The sequence below is a fragment of the Thalia democratica genome, chromosome 2 (assembly GCF_965202585.1).
Source record: "Thalia democratica chromosome 2, ktThaDemo2.hap1.1, whole genome shotgun sequence".
In the NCBI taxonomy this organism is placed as follows: domain Eukaryota; kingdom Metazoa; phylum Chordata; class Thaliacea; order Salpida; family Salpidae; genus Thalia; species Thalia democratica.
Window position 1 is genome coordinate 55,483,003 of NC_139166.1, and position 15,453 is coordinate 55,498,455.

Consider the following 15,453-nt stretch of genomic DNA (forward strand, 5'->3'; position numbering starts at 1 on the left):
AAATTATATACAGCTGACGAATTGCCAAAATCGGTAGTAGTTTCTTCGCACAATCTAGAAATAGTTAATAGTGAAATTACTTCAGACTTTCAAAATAAATGTAGGGATCTACTTAATGAATTTCCAGAGCTTACAGAAACACCTGATTATACTCGACCGGTAAAACACGGGCATTCTTTAGAAATCATAGTTGAAAATTTTAATCCTAAATTAGTTAAAGCGCGTAGATGTAATGGTATAAGACGCAAAATGGTTGAACAAACGTTCGATGATCTTATAAATAGGGGAGCAATGTCACGTGGTACGTCAGACATGTGTGCTTCACCCATTACTATTGTTCCAAAAAAAGACAATAGTATTAGGGTATGTATAGATTATACAATTCTTAATGCACACACACGCCCAATGTCTTACCCCTTGCCTAGGATTGATAAACTTGCAGAAATTATACCTGAAGGAACACAGTATTTTTCTTGTCTAGACCTTAAAGAAGCTTACTACTCATTACCTATAAAACCCAGCTCTCAAAAATATGCCGCAATCATTGCTCACCACGGGGTATTCATACCCCAACGCACGTCATTCGGGCTGAAAAATGCCCCTATGGCGTTTCAGTCCATGATGCAAAGCATATTAGCGGGTTGTTATGAATTTACGTTTGTTTATCTAGATGATATTCTTATTTTTAGTAAGTCCAAAATGGACCATTTAAATCACCTCAGAAAAATTTTTCAAACTTTACACAAAAATGGGTTATACCTTAATATGAAGAAATGCGTTTTTGCTCAACATAGACTTGACTTCCTCGGTCACTCGGTAGGGATTGACGGGGTTGATGTTTTACAAACCAAAATAAAAGCAATTAGGGAACTTCCCAAACCTACGAACCGCAAAGAGCTAAAACGATTTCTTGGGTTATGTAACTACTACCATAGGCACATCCCAAAGCTAGTCGAAACAACTGCTCCACTTAACGAAATATCAGGGGGCCCTAAATCTACAAATAGGAGACCTTTGCATCTAAACGAAACTCAAATTAAATCCTACAACGACACGTTGGCTACCTTATCAAAAGCAGCGACTCTCGCTTTTGAAGACCATGAAAAACCATTAATTGTTTATTCAGATGCATCCGACAGTCATGTCGGAGCAGTGCTGGAACAAGAGGGTAAGAATGGTGAAAAACGTCCCCTCGCATTTTTTTCTAAAAAACTGCCAGCCTTGAAAGCTGTCAAATCGACATTTTTTAAAGAATTGCGTGCATTATACTTAAGTTTAAAACATTTTCAAAGTCGTATTATAGGACGACAACTGTTTGTTAAGACTGACAGTCTGTCCGTGGCAAAAGCTATTAATAATCCTATTGGGAACCAATCTCCAATAGAACAGCGCTACATTGCCGCAATAAAAGAATTTAATCCAACAGTTATGCATATTACAGGAGATGAAAATAAAGTAGCCGATACATTAAGTCGACCACCTTTAGTAACAGCTATGTACGTAAAAGCGTCACATGATGATTCGGATTACATTTATACATCTGAAGAAGATACCGAAGATAGTTTGTCTGACTATCAGTCATCTGAAAGCGAAGAAGAAGTTATTACTTCAGAATCTTTAAACAAGGAAGAAATAGCTAAGCTACAAAGTAAAGAGCCTGATTTGATAAAAACAGCATATGAGCATAAAAAAACAGTCAAATATTTAAAACCAGAAAATCTGGCAGTAATAGTTGAAAATGAACAGCATAGAATCATCCTACCTTTTGCTTTAAGATTATCTGCTTACGAAATAGCACATGGTTATTTACATCTAGGGAAAGAGAAATCAGTGTTAGCAACTGCAAAAGACTATTGGTGGCCAACTTTACGAAAAGATGTAGAGTACTGGGTTCAGTCATGCTATACCTGTCAAGCCACGAGAACAACTAGGCATAACCGCCCAAAAATTGGGCTATACCCAGCCAATATCGAGCGTTTTCAATTCGTACACCTAGACCTCGTAGGTCCGATTGAAAAGGAATCGGAAAATTATAACTATATTCTTACAATGAGAGACAGATCAACTGGCTTTCTAGCCACTGTTCCGATTGTGGATAAGAAAGCAGAAACAGTCAGAGAAGCTTTTATACAAAACTGGTGTGGTCACTATGGCATTCCACAAGTCATAATGACTGATAATGGACGTGAGTTTTCAAACTCGATTCTAACTCGCACTTTCGAGGAACTTGGTATTGATCATAGATTTTCACCTCCTTACAGTCCTCAAACTAATGGATTCATCGAGAGGGTACATAATCCAATAAATGTAGCACTTCGAGCACTTCCTGACAAAACAAACTGGCCCCTACATTTGCCATTGATTACAATCAGCATAAACAACTCTTTTATGGAAGGTTCACCTTTTACACCATCACAATATGCGTTGGGAACGTGTGTGAATGTCAGTGGTCGTGTGATGTTAAACGAAGTAAGCGATATCGCATCGGAAAATGATGTTTTTGAATCTAGAATTTTTTTACATACAATGTCAAAGGTTAAGAAAGTACAAAAAATTTACAAACAGAAATCCGTTTATTATGAACCGGGACTGTTTAACAGCGAACAGGTTTGGTTAAAACGGAAAAGTAGAAAAAAGCTCAGTTCTTTATACCAAGGGCCTTACCCCGTGCATTCGTTTAGCGAACACTCGGCGATTATTGATAAAAATTCAAAACTTTTGAAAGTAAGCATAAGAAACATTAAAGCTTATATTCCCAGGGAAAACCTTAACGAAAAAGGCGAAAAAGTAGGGAAAAGAATGGCATATAACTTAAGGGAACGCAAAAACAAAATTAATTATGCAGAAAGTTCGTCCGATGACGAAACATAATGTCTAGGCTAAAATTGCAAATAAAAGTAATTTTAATTATAAACTTTAATTTTTTGGGAAACACAAATTTTAAACTTTAACAGAATTACTTATCAGTGAACACGGGTTCAATAACTTTTTTGGTTGTGAAATACTTTTTTCTTTCTAAATTTTTCTATAAATACTGTTGTTATGTAGCAACTTATGAATACATTTATTGAAATATTTTAAATAATGACGCTTATTGAAACAAAGTTAATGTCTTAAACAGAGTTTTGTTGTGACAGGTTTCAATTAAATTTCATTTTTTATTATTATTTAAATTTTTCCCTTATAATAATACAGTTATCAAACTCTATTCACGTATTCAAATTCAAGTTCAAGTTTATACTTGACGTTTTATTACGGATAAAAATAAAGCACTTATTACTCCCTTAAGTAATTGCTTTCGCCACGTGCACATGACAACAGCTTATTTTTCTCTTTTTCTGTTACACTTTGATAAGTTTTTTTTTGAGTGCATGTTAAATTTTAGTCAAAATTTGTTTTACGACACATTATAAATAAATGGTTTTTTACAATTCTTTAGTTATAAACTTCTTTTATGAAGTTCACATGTGTTGTAAAACAATAACGACTTTTAAAACTTAAACTGCTATTCAATTTACGTTTTTTTTTTATTAAATGAAACAGCGGAAACACCTGCAGTAATAAGAATTAACTAACTTTATTATTTAATGTTTAGTCTAGTTTAAAGCAAACTCCTTTTGTCATAAGACAAAATAAATATTAATGAGTTTATGGCAATTTTTTTTTCTTTTTGTTTTACCGTTTCGGTATATAATTAGAATCGTTTAGAAGCAACGCATTCACCTAAAAATGCTGACAGTATTAACTGCTCTATTCGCTTTAAATTTCGTTAAAGCGGACGAAGTTATCCGCAAACATGTTTTGCCATTGTGCGAAAACGTTCCAGTGAAATCGTATATGCTGAGAGACCCAGGCCCGTGCAAATCAGAAAACTCAACAAGGACTATATTCCCAATTGATGTGTATAAGCCAATGGACAACACGATAGATATCAAAGCTACAGCATGTCGAATTAAGATTGAAGTTCACAAATGCAAGTTGTCCTTCTTTTTTGCTGAAAGTTGCATACTGTCGAATGTTATCTATAAGCCAGTGGATACTGACTCGTGCAAAAGAGCCCATAGAAATAGATATACACAACAAGGAATTTTATTTCCGGAGGATGTACACAAACTTTCTACTAGGAATATCCTTAAACCAGTGTTTAATTGGTGGTATACTAACACAATCAAAAATGAGAATTTTGTTTTAGCGTATCTCTCGATCAAAAAAGATTTATTCACAAATAAATTTTCTCATGTTACCTTGGGTGACCTTCAGTGCGATTCCAAAGAAAATATATGCTCATCTGATAATTGGTCTATCTTTTATGAGGAGGAGAAAGTGAAAACTTGTCACAATATTCCTAAGAAATCAAACGCTAGCCTTATTTTGCATACGACTGCAAATGGAGTTATTTATCAAGTAAAAGGGACGAATTTAATAAGCACTGTTCTGGCTAAATGTGAGGAAAAAGCTACGAAGTGCATTTCAAAAAAAGAGGGGGAGAAATTCCTTTGTACCCTGAGTGGGCATGTGTTGAAGGTTAAAGAAAATGCGAATGTTTCTTTAACAAAAGCTTCAGGGTTCATGAACACTTCTGCAAAGTTTAAACAAATCTACGCTGCAATAACGACTGTAGCGAATGCAAATCTCTTGAATATTCAATTACTCCAACGTGTTTTCGAAAACGCATTATGTGAAAACGCACGCGCCAGCTTGATTTCCCTAATGGGGTCTCAACAACTAAATCCTTCCAAAACTCTGAGTTTCCTACTGAATGACAACGTAAACGCTGTGTATTCAGCTGGAATCCTTAAAAAGTTGAAGTGCACTATGGTGGAAGCATACTTGCAGCCTACCTTGAAACATAAGGGTCGTATTTCTGATCGACCCTTATTTAAGGTTTATGTTGGCTTGGAAACAATTACCGCTAGTTTACGCCAGGGCCGATTCTTATCAAAACGTATTACTAATACTGTATTTACTACAAACAAAAAATCTTATGAATTCGGAGAAAATGTCCTGTTTTTCGAAAATGAAACTTTAGTAGATGAACAACCTTCAATTCATCGAATAACCATCAAAGACCTAAACTTGAACGAAAAATTGTTCAGCTTAGACGAAGCAGAAATGGCGGACGACTTCGAACGTATAGCGAATTCCGAAGAAGAAAATACAAAGCAGCAGTTAAACAACCTAATTTACCTCACAAAAAAGACATATGAGGCCAATGGCATTGATATAGAACCTTATTTAGTTGAAGGTCGGAAGTTCGATTCATCGTTTATTACAGATATTTTCAAATCAATTAGTTCCGGAATTTGGGGAAGAACTGAGAACATTCTAGATTTTCTGACTAAAGTGTACACAATTGGTATAACCTTGTTATTAGTGATCGTAATAATCCAAACCGTCAGAGAATGTGTTTCAAAAGCTTGTAGAAAGGAAAGAATGGTTCAACCAGAAACTTAGACCAAAAACATTGAACAATAAGTTGAACTTGTGTATGTAGAAGTATTTTTAATAATTTATACTAGATATATAATCTAAAATTCTATTGCTACGGTATTTTAACTTGAATTCTTTAATATCAAATATTATACAAATTTTTATTGAATTGTAATTAGAATTAGATTTTAAAATTACAGTTGTAATATTAACCAAATTTATGTAGATGTCGTTTTATTTAACAAAACTTTCAAATTTTAAATTCATTTAATTTTTCAACAAATATACCTTATAATAATAAACTATACCAATTTCTAAATTGTTCTCGAGATTGTTTGTATATTTTTCGAACTATATAAATGATCTTAAAACGGTTTTGAAAGTTGTCTATGCGAGTATTATTTTTGTCGAATTTCAATATAATTTTAAACAAAAACTTAAATGGAACGTTTTGACAAATAACTCCTTGATTTTGTTTTCACAACGGTTTGTTCAAACGAATTTTTAAATGCAATAATAAAAATTTTATTTTTTTAAAATGAATTTTACGACAGTTTTATTTCGTTTTTGACATCGTTAATTTTTATTGGTATTTTTCTTGCATAAAAAACGACTCCAAATTTTTTCCTTTCCGTTATATAATGCGAGCAGCCATTGAAAATTTATTGTATTGATATTTCAAAATGTACAACGGACTTACACCCACACGTGAACCGAGGACTCGCTCTAGAAGTCCGAGAGGTTCCAGACACATTAGAAGACATCATACTTCTGTTGACGATTTTCCGGATTATAGAAGAAGAAGGGTGGACTACAGAACATTGATTGATGGCGCCGAGGCAGCTTACCAGGTCATATCAAGGACGTACACAGCGTTCCTTTTTTTGTCAGGAATAATTGACATCTGTAAAAAGTTTTGGAAATAGACTGAACACTTTCTTTTTGTAAATAGGGTGTGTGAATTATTACAGTAGTGTGTTTTTTTTTTGTTTTTGTTAATTGTATATTGTTTTAATTTTACAGTTTCTCGAACAAGTACTGATTATTTTTGTAAAAAACCGTAGTGAAAAAATTTTTTTTTGTTTAACTAGGTGGGAAAAGAACTGATCTGTATTTATTAAAAAGTTACACTATAAACGTCATTTTTTTTTAGTAAAATAAAGACAATGTCGTGGTGAACACTCGATAAATTTATTTAAAAAGCGAATGTTGTGGACTGTTTTACGCAGACTTTGTGACGTGCTTCCAGTATTAAAAAAACAAACATATTTTTATAAAAAAACAAACATTTTTTTTTATAAGGAGTAAAACTTCCTTTGAATTAATATAAAATCAGCGCGTTTTCTTAAAAGAGTGAGTTCTAAAAACCATCCGTCACTAAACATTGTTAAACTGTGGGAAGTAACGTCGTAGAGAATCTATTCACTCAAGATATTAAATCAAAAGTTGCTATCGACGCATAAGGGACTAAGAGTTCGGAAATTCACTACGATTGTTGGGTGATAGTTAGTATAAATTCGAAGAAACTGTTAGTCTTGTAACTATTGTATTATTTTTTAATCACGTGTTGTAGTTTTTGCATGCACTTATTTCTCTTATAATTTTGTAAATAAATTTCACAACTAAAAAAGAAATATATTTTAGCTTAAACCTACTTTATTAAAATCATATATGTCGAAACATCATAATAAGAATAAGGATAATTATAAACCGTTGTCTTTACAACAAATCACCACGCGCTCCAATAAGAAGAAAATGGATACCAGGGCAGATACAGCAGCTCACAATCTAATAAAACAAAAAATAAAGTTCTGCCATAGATTTAAATATATAAAAACTCAAAAAACAATTATTTATATATTTATTTAAGCCGTTTTACAAAACACTTAGTGATAAAACTATAACTCTAAAAACCTATTAAAAATAAAAAAAATCCACTTTAAAAACAATTAAGTTAAATAATAAAGCTAGTTTATTTTAATTCTAAAGATGTTACATAAAACTATTATTAATAAAATCATAAATATGTAATTAAGCATGTAAGTATATAAAAACTTGAACAAATTTTTTTATTTCTAAACACTCAGCAAATTAATTCAGTACATCAAGTATACTCTGGCTTTAAAGTATGTTGTTTTACAGTTAACATTATAACTAAAATATAATTTTTTATGAAATATAATAAGTTGAATATAACAATGATTTTTTATTAAAGCAACAAGACATGTATTAGACCAATTCAAAAAATTACGTCTAGTTCAAACTTTTAGTGTAAGTTTTTAAAGATATTTTTTAATGTTTAAAAATTGCAAACACTCTTGCTTTACACTTTTGTGTAATTGAAACATCTAGTGTGATACACTGTTTCTAACTTGGACTTTTCAACTGTTGTGTAAGTATGTTTTCAACTGAAAGATTGATTGTATTTGTTTAAAAATGAAGATGGTAATTATTTTCTAGTTGGTCATTTTATATTACCCCTCCCTTAAATTAATTATTGTGTTCTCCAACTTTAACTATCTATATGTCAAAATTTAGTTTATATAACAGGTAAAAAAACAATATATAGTTTATTTAGAAGTCTACAAAGTAAGATTAAACTGTAAAAGTTTATTATTACAAATTCTTAATATCAACAAAAACTTCAATTCAACACATACAGTATTCATGGAGTATAACAAAAAGTTTTTTTTAAATAAAACCTTTAGTTCTATTGATCAAGTAATTGTATAATGTAGTAAAAAATCAGAGCTAACTAAATCAGAAAAATAAATCTTCTTCAGTATTATCAATCTCTACAGTTTTAAAGTAATTTTTATTTGTTAGTATAATATGAAAACAAAAAGTTTTTTATTAAACCTTAAAATTTATGATCAAGTTTAATAAAATAATTAGTGCTGTAAAAAATTCAACCACTTCAAGCAATAGTTCAATTCTTTAAAACCTAAAACTTTTATTTTAGTGTTCTTATTTTAAAAATGCAACAAAATTAAATAAATACTATTTTCACTTCAAAAAATAGTTAGAATCATAATTATCTCTTCATCCTTATAAACTGAAAAAAAACCTTTATTAGTTGTAAGAAAAACAATTTTTTTACGTTTTATCAGAAGAAATTTTGCTTTTGAAAATAAAATAAATTTGAAAGCAAATGTATTTTAAGAAGTCTATTATAAAATAGCTCTACAAAACTTTAATAAATTTGAATAGACTATTTGTTAAAGTATTTTATTAATTCTGAATACGTCATAAAGTTCTGAATTAAAAAAATAAGTAAAATATTTTTGCTCTAACTTGTACTTAGGTAATTCAAGTTTAAAGTTCATAAGTTTTATGACTTTAACTTTTAATGTTGAGAGTATTTTGATAATATATTGAAAAAAAATTAAATTAAACATTTACTTAATATATATAGAGTTAATGCCTTATAATTTTAACAATAAACTGTTAGCTAAATCAAAAATATTAAATTTTTCACAATATTATAACTTTATCAAATATTAATTACTAACTTTTTTAATACTGAAAGGTGATAATAAATGTAATTACTGAATGTGAGAATCAACAGCCTATATTTGTATTTGTTATAAAAAGGAATTCATATGTGTGAAACAAATCAACTATTGTAAGTTAATATAAGCAGATTTATAGTTGTTTAATGCTTTATGTAATATATATATATATATTTTTTTCTTATTAAAAAAAAAATAATCAAAAACTCACAACTATGTGAAACTTTTTTTTTTGAGTATTGATATGTAACAAAACGGTCAACAACAGATAACAATTATTCTATATATCAAAGTGTTCACAAACTTTACTACTCTTAAACTAAATGCTTCTTCAGATATCAACAACACATATATTTTAAATTTTTATATGCATGACAAGAATAAGCTTTCTTAAGGTACAATATATGGCAATAAAATTTTGTTTAAAAACTATAAATTCGTTATGTAACACGAGTTGTGCCAAAAATCATAGTTGCTTTAACAGCTGCATTACTTTAAATGTTTAAAATAAGAAAGCTTGACCGTAAAAAATCAATTACAATGTTTAAAAACAAAGTTGATAGCATGTCTAATAAAAAGTATTTTTTTACCCTAGCAAAAATTTACTTTTTTCACTAATACTTTATATACTATATTAATTGTACAACAATTTCATAACTGTTTAAATATTAAATTTCATTAAGCAAAGTTATTTTTTAATCATTGATTTTGCAATTATGATTTCTTGTTTTTCCATGACAGTGCATACACCCATCTGTAACACTTAAACATTTTATTTTAAAAATATAATACTAAATTATACTTAATTTTTTTTTTAATAGAAAAAGGACATAAAAAATGTTCTGTAAAATAATAAACTTTTAAACTAACCTGGAAAAGTTTAAACTAAATATAATACACAATTTTTTTTTTCAGGTTTTTTATTGTTACTGCAGCTTTCAAATGCTCCTAAAAAAGAGGCAGGGACTTTATTTTATAAATGATGCATTTACTTTTACCTAAAAATATAAAGACGCACAGATATTACTAACCTGATAGTGAGTTTGTTAATTAGAATTAGTAGATTAAAAAATTAGCAAAAAGTAGAAAAACGTTTGAAAACATTTCATATTATTTCTTAAAAAGGAAAAGCTGAGAAATGGATTAAACCCTAGAACCGAAATTTTTATTTCTGAAAAAAAAAGTATTTTAGCTTAGGAAACAAAATTCAACACTATTGGTGGGTCAAGGTTTGTTCAAGGCAGATGCTAGCAAATTAATACCTGCCAAATAAATAGTTAGAGGTCATTATAGTGTTTTACTCACTTGTATTTCAAAAGTTACTTTGGATTTTTAAAACAGTATACTGTAGCTTATTTGTGAGTGTAAAAAATATTTCTACGCTTTGAAAATAGCTATTACTCAATAACACCTTAGCAGTTCAATAACTGAGTTTATAATAAAAAATAATCTAGCACTTTGAAAATAATGATATATATACACATCTTTAACAAGAAACACTTTTCCTAAAAATCAGTATTATAAAAACTACAGTGAAAAATATTTTTCAAAGAAAAAAAAAACCTAATTAATCCCTTCTTAAATTAAAGAAATATTCAACAAAATTTTAAAATACACTTTGATGTTAATCCAATGCAAACAAGTTTATGAATTATTTTGAGAAAGACAAAAAGCAAGCTCGAACAATCAAAACTAAACAAAAGAGTAAATCAAGCCTTAAAACTAAAAAAAATCATAATTCTAATCTTTAACATGATATCTAAAATATTTTTTTTTTGAAAAATTTAGTAGTATAAAATGTTTTTAGTCTGAGATTTAAGAAATTATCTAATTAGCCTGAGTTTTGAAAACAAAAACTTTATTAAAACCTAATATTTTTTAGTCTTTAAATACTCTGAACTATACTTTTATTTTTTGAAGACAAAGTGCAGTTCTGAGAAGTAACTTTATTTTTGGAAAACTTACTGGTGACATAGTAATAAAAACTTGTAATATATTTTTCAAGATAATATTTCAAAAAATCTCCTTTCTAACTTTATGTTACTCTTTATTTTATTTCTAATAAACCTGTAGATTATTCAACTAGGAATTTTGTTGTTTTAAAACTATAATAACTGAATGGATTCACTAAAAATTAAGAAGAGAATTAAAAAAAAAGTTAATTATTAAAGTTGTAAGAACTAAACGTAAGATATAACTGAAAGGATACTTTATTTTGACTTTTTTTATAATAAATAAAGCTCTGTATATTAATTTTTTTTTTTATTGTACATAATTGACCTTATTTTTCAATTCTAATTTTATCGTTTTACATATAGTTTTTGTTGAGAATTCCAGGTTTTTCATAATACTTTTTTGTAAGCTAGTCACCTTGTAACTACCTATATGAAACAATATTATTATAACTTTATATAACAATTTATGTGATATTATAACTTTCTTAAAGTAACGTTTGGGTTTTTAACCAGAACTGTTATTGAATAGAAGTGTATAGACTAGTTAACCAGAATGTGTGGTAATCATGAAACATTATGTTAGTTGAAAAAACATAAGGTTTTAAAATATATATAATTGATAGATGAATATACATATTTAATTTTTCATTGAGAGTATAGAAGTTGTTCTTGAAAGCTCATGTTAAAAAATTTAAACAAAACATTTTTATAATGTTCTTGATAAAACTGCCTCAACTATTTAAATGAATAAAAATTGATATTTTTTATTAAAACAATATGCTTTATGTTAAAATAGAATACAATTTTTATTTGGTAAACTTATTTTAATATACGTCCTTTTGAAAGGTTTAAAGTCATTATTTAAATTTCACCAAGTTTTTCATTGCTTTACAATGATGATGAATGAAAACAAAACTATCCAAAACAGGAAGTTTTTTAGCTCTAAGACTCGGGCCCGATCTCACCAAAGGTCGCTGGTATGACACAGGTTGTGTTTGTTTAATAACATGTATACTTTTTACTATAACTGTAAATTAAATAATTCTGCATAACTTTGTAATTTTCACACTATATATATTTTGTCTTACGGTTACACTTTTAATTTTTATTTTATTACTATATTTCATTATACGATAGATTTAAAACTAACTCGAAATAAGTTATAACCATTAAGATGTAAATTTCGAAACTCATATATTAAAATTTGAAATTGCTTCAAAAGTAAATGATAGGTGGCCCTTAAAAGGGCCGGTGTTTGTAACACCAGAGGTTGTGTGCTTTTTAAGCACGTTCACCACGAATGCGGCGAGCCAATTGGATATCCTTTGGCATGATGGTCACTCTTTTGGCATGGATGGCGCACAGGTTGGTATCCTCGAAGAGTCCGACCAAGTAAGCTTCGGAAGCTTCTTGCAAAGCGCCGATAGCTGCACTCTGGAAACGCAAGTCGGTCTTGTAATCTTGAGCGATTTCACGCACAAGACGTTGGAATGGCAGCTTGCGGATCAAAAGCTCAGTGGACTTCTGGTAACGACGGATCTCACGAAGAGCAACGGTACCTGGGCGGTAACGATGAGCCTTCTTGACGCCACCGGTGTTTGGTGCACTCTTGCGTGCACCCTTTGTAGCAAGTTGCTTGCGGGGAGCTTTTCCTCCAGTTGATTTGCGAGCGGTTTGTTTTGTGCGGGCCATTGTTGCTTCTGCTGTAGTTTGTCTACAGAACGTTATTTATATATATGCGTTACAGACGTAGACGAAGTGTAACCTATTTTGGACTATTTTTATTTCAAAGTTCACAACTTTAGTTAATAAGTTTTTAACAGAGGCTCAGACAAGTAGGAGTTAGTTTTCAAACATTCGTGATTTAAAGTCAATTTTTTTGTTTGTCTAAATAAAACATTAACTTACTGTACATAAATTCTAATTACTGTGTGAAAAAAGACCGCTTTATTTCTTATCTTTTATTTTGTTTTGCGTTTAGTATAAAAATATTAAAAGTAAAATACACTAGTTTATAACTAGAAAAAGCAATAATTTTAGTTGTACGTTTATCTCTACTTTATAAAGTTGTTTTTTAAATAAATTTTTTGTTGATAAGTTAATTAGAAATATTTTATGAAAGTAAAATAATTATATAAACGCTTATCTTAAAAAAGTTCATATGTATCTGTTTTAAACAAGTTTAATTTTAATGAAAATATTTAATATAAAACATTTTTAATATACAATGAAGACGGCTTTGTTATTTATGCATAAGGCCTGAAAACACGTACTAATTTAGAAGTAGTTGTTTATGTTATGTTGTTTTATTTTTTAGTTTATGATACAGTGTAAACAATTAAAACAGTCTGCATTTTTAAAAATTATTTGTTATTTTAAATAGTAACTAGTTAAAAGTTTATATTTTTAATTTAATTTATTAAAATAAATTAGGTATATTTTCACTAAAAAGCGCTCGTCTTTTTGTAAACTTAAGATTAACCAATTTTATTTAAAAAAAAAACAATTGTTATTAAAATTATCAAAAATAAAGAATCTAACTTCCTCTCTGGTGAAAAATATAAGTTTTCATTGTTATGTTTAAAAAAAACACTAAATAACCACTAGAATTTTCTAAAAACTTAATTAAACGCAATCTTATTTAATAAATTAACTTCTGTTTCCAACATAACATTTTTATATTAGAGTCGTAGTAAATAAAAGGAGCATGCCTTGTAAAATTAAGTTTCTAGAGATCTAATTTAAAATAGGTTTAAACTGTGTTTAGGGGTTTAGTGATTAAAAACTGAATTTTTAGTAAAACAGTCATAAAACATGTAGTTATTAAAGTAGTTTGTAAGATGGGTTTCGACCTTAGACTCAAGGCCAAAACTAAGATCAATCAAAAAGGGGATTTACCAATAAAATTATAAATCTGTTCTAAAATGCACATGACTTCAAATATTGAAATACAGAATCCTATAACAAATTACTTTAAATTGAAAATAAATAAAGCTGAAGTAAAAAAAAACATGTAAGTAGTTCAATGATTAGTTTTTAAAGCTTATATTGATGTATCATGTTTTAACAGTAAAATGTTACTGAAACATGAGTTTAGATTAACATTTTCGTTTATAATTTGATTATAAAAATTAAAAATATGTTTTAAACTTTTGTATATAAATGTTTTTTTTTCAAAAAATTAATTTAGAATTGTTTTCAACTGACTAAAGTTGTGTGTAAGAGTTTTTTTAATAGTTTGTATTATTTTAAAAGAAAAATCTCATTTTAATAAACATAATTGCTTAATCATCAGAAACATTACAAACTTCTATAAATTTGTATAAAAAATTTTATACAATAAACAATTTATAATCAGAAAAGATAGCTTTATACTAAAATTTTAACTTTCTTAAAAATTATGCTACCTAAAATTTATAAAAGTTAAAAAAAAATGTTTTAAAGAAATATCATTACTAAAGTTATGATTTAGTTATGATTTAAGTTTAGGAATTTTCAACTTGACTACATTTACTCTAGGAGCACATAACCAGTAAATGTTATTAAATAAGTTAGTAAAAGTTATTAAAAAAAAAAAGAAAATTATCATTTTAATAAATTTCTTTTACTACTATTTTATTACAATTTTTATTCAACTATTTTGTTAACCATTTTTTACAGAGTTTTGTATTAAAAATAAAACTGGAAAAGTATATGTTTTTCTTAAGGTAAAGTTCAGGTAGTCATAATATTTTTAATACATTACTTAAAAAAAATATCGCTTTATAACTCTACATTTATCAACATGTCTGTTAAATAAAAACTTTGTTTCAGAAGAAATGTACGTGTAAAAGTGCTTTTAGTAATGACCTACACTTTGTTAATGCAAATATGTGTATTATTTTTAAAAAGAAAATTAGAAAGTTTTAAAATTCTTATACATTATTGAGAGCAACAAAAAAATCTTGTCTGTAAGTATAACAACATGTCCCAAAAGTTTGAAATGTTTTTACAAAAAGTTATTTGTGTTGGATCAGTGTTTAGATTTTATGCCACCTGATTTTGTCCAATGAAAAATCATACATAAGCATTTATTTAAGTAATTAGACTGTAAGACTGTTGTATATAAAAATACTTACTTTTACTTTAGCTTGTATTTTATATTTAAGAAAGTTAATCAAAACTGTTAAGCAGATTAAATTTTACAAAAATATTGTTAAGTTATTTCTAATAAGTTTCATAAAAAAAATTTAATTAAGGTAATAAGAGAATATTTTTTACAATAGTTTAGGCCAAAGAGGGGTAAGATAGTTTTTTAACAAATAGTTGAAAATTAAAGTTTTCAATTTGACTATAAGTAAGTTTTTACATTCACTCTGTGCTTAAATTAATTTTTAACATTGAAGGGAACAAAGTCAGAGAGTTCATTCATTTCTTATTAAAGTCACTGGCACAAATTACAATAACTAAAGTAGGCTATTTCGTTGAAAATATTTTTCTTCATAAAGTTTTTAAGCAATCATTCTTAAAAATTCTCAGTTTACATGGACTTATCAATAAAAAGCCCAGTTCTAGGG

At 28.2% G+C, this 15,453-nt stretch overlaps 1 protein-coding gene across 1 annotated transcript; it reads right to left on the bottom strand.

Annotated features, from left to right (window-relative positions):
* Positions 1–12,178: 12,178 nt before the first annotated feature.
* Positions 12,179–12,589, bottom strand: LOC145829663 (histone H3.3A-like). Its single transcript, XM_082937517.1, has one exon. The coding sequence runs from the start codon at positions 12,587–12,589 to the stop codon at positions 12,179–12,181; it is 411 nt and encodes a 136-aa protein (XP_082793643.1).
* Positions 12,590–15,453: the final 2,864 nt, after the last annotated feature.

Coding starts and splice junctions, on each gene's coding strand:
- LOC145829663 (XM_082937517.1), bottom strand. CDS start 12,589: ATGGCCCGCACAAAACAAACCGCTCGCAAATCAACTGGAGGAAAAGCT.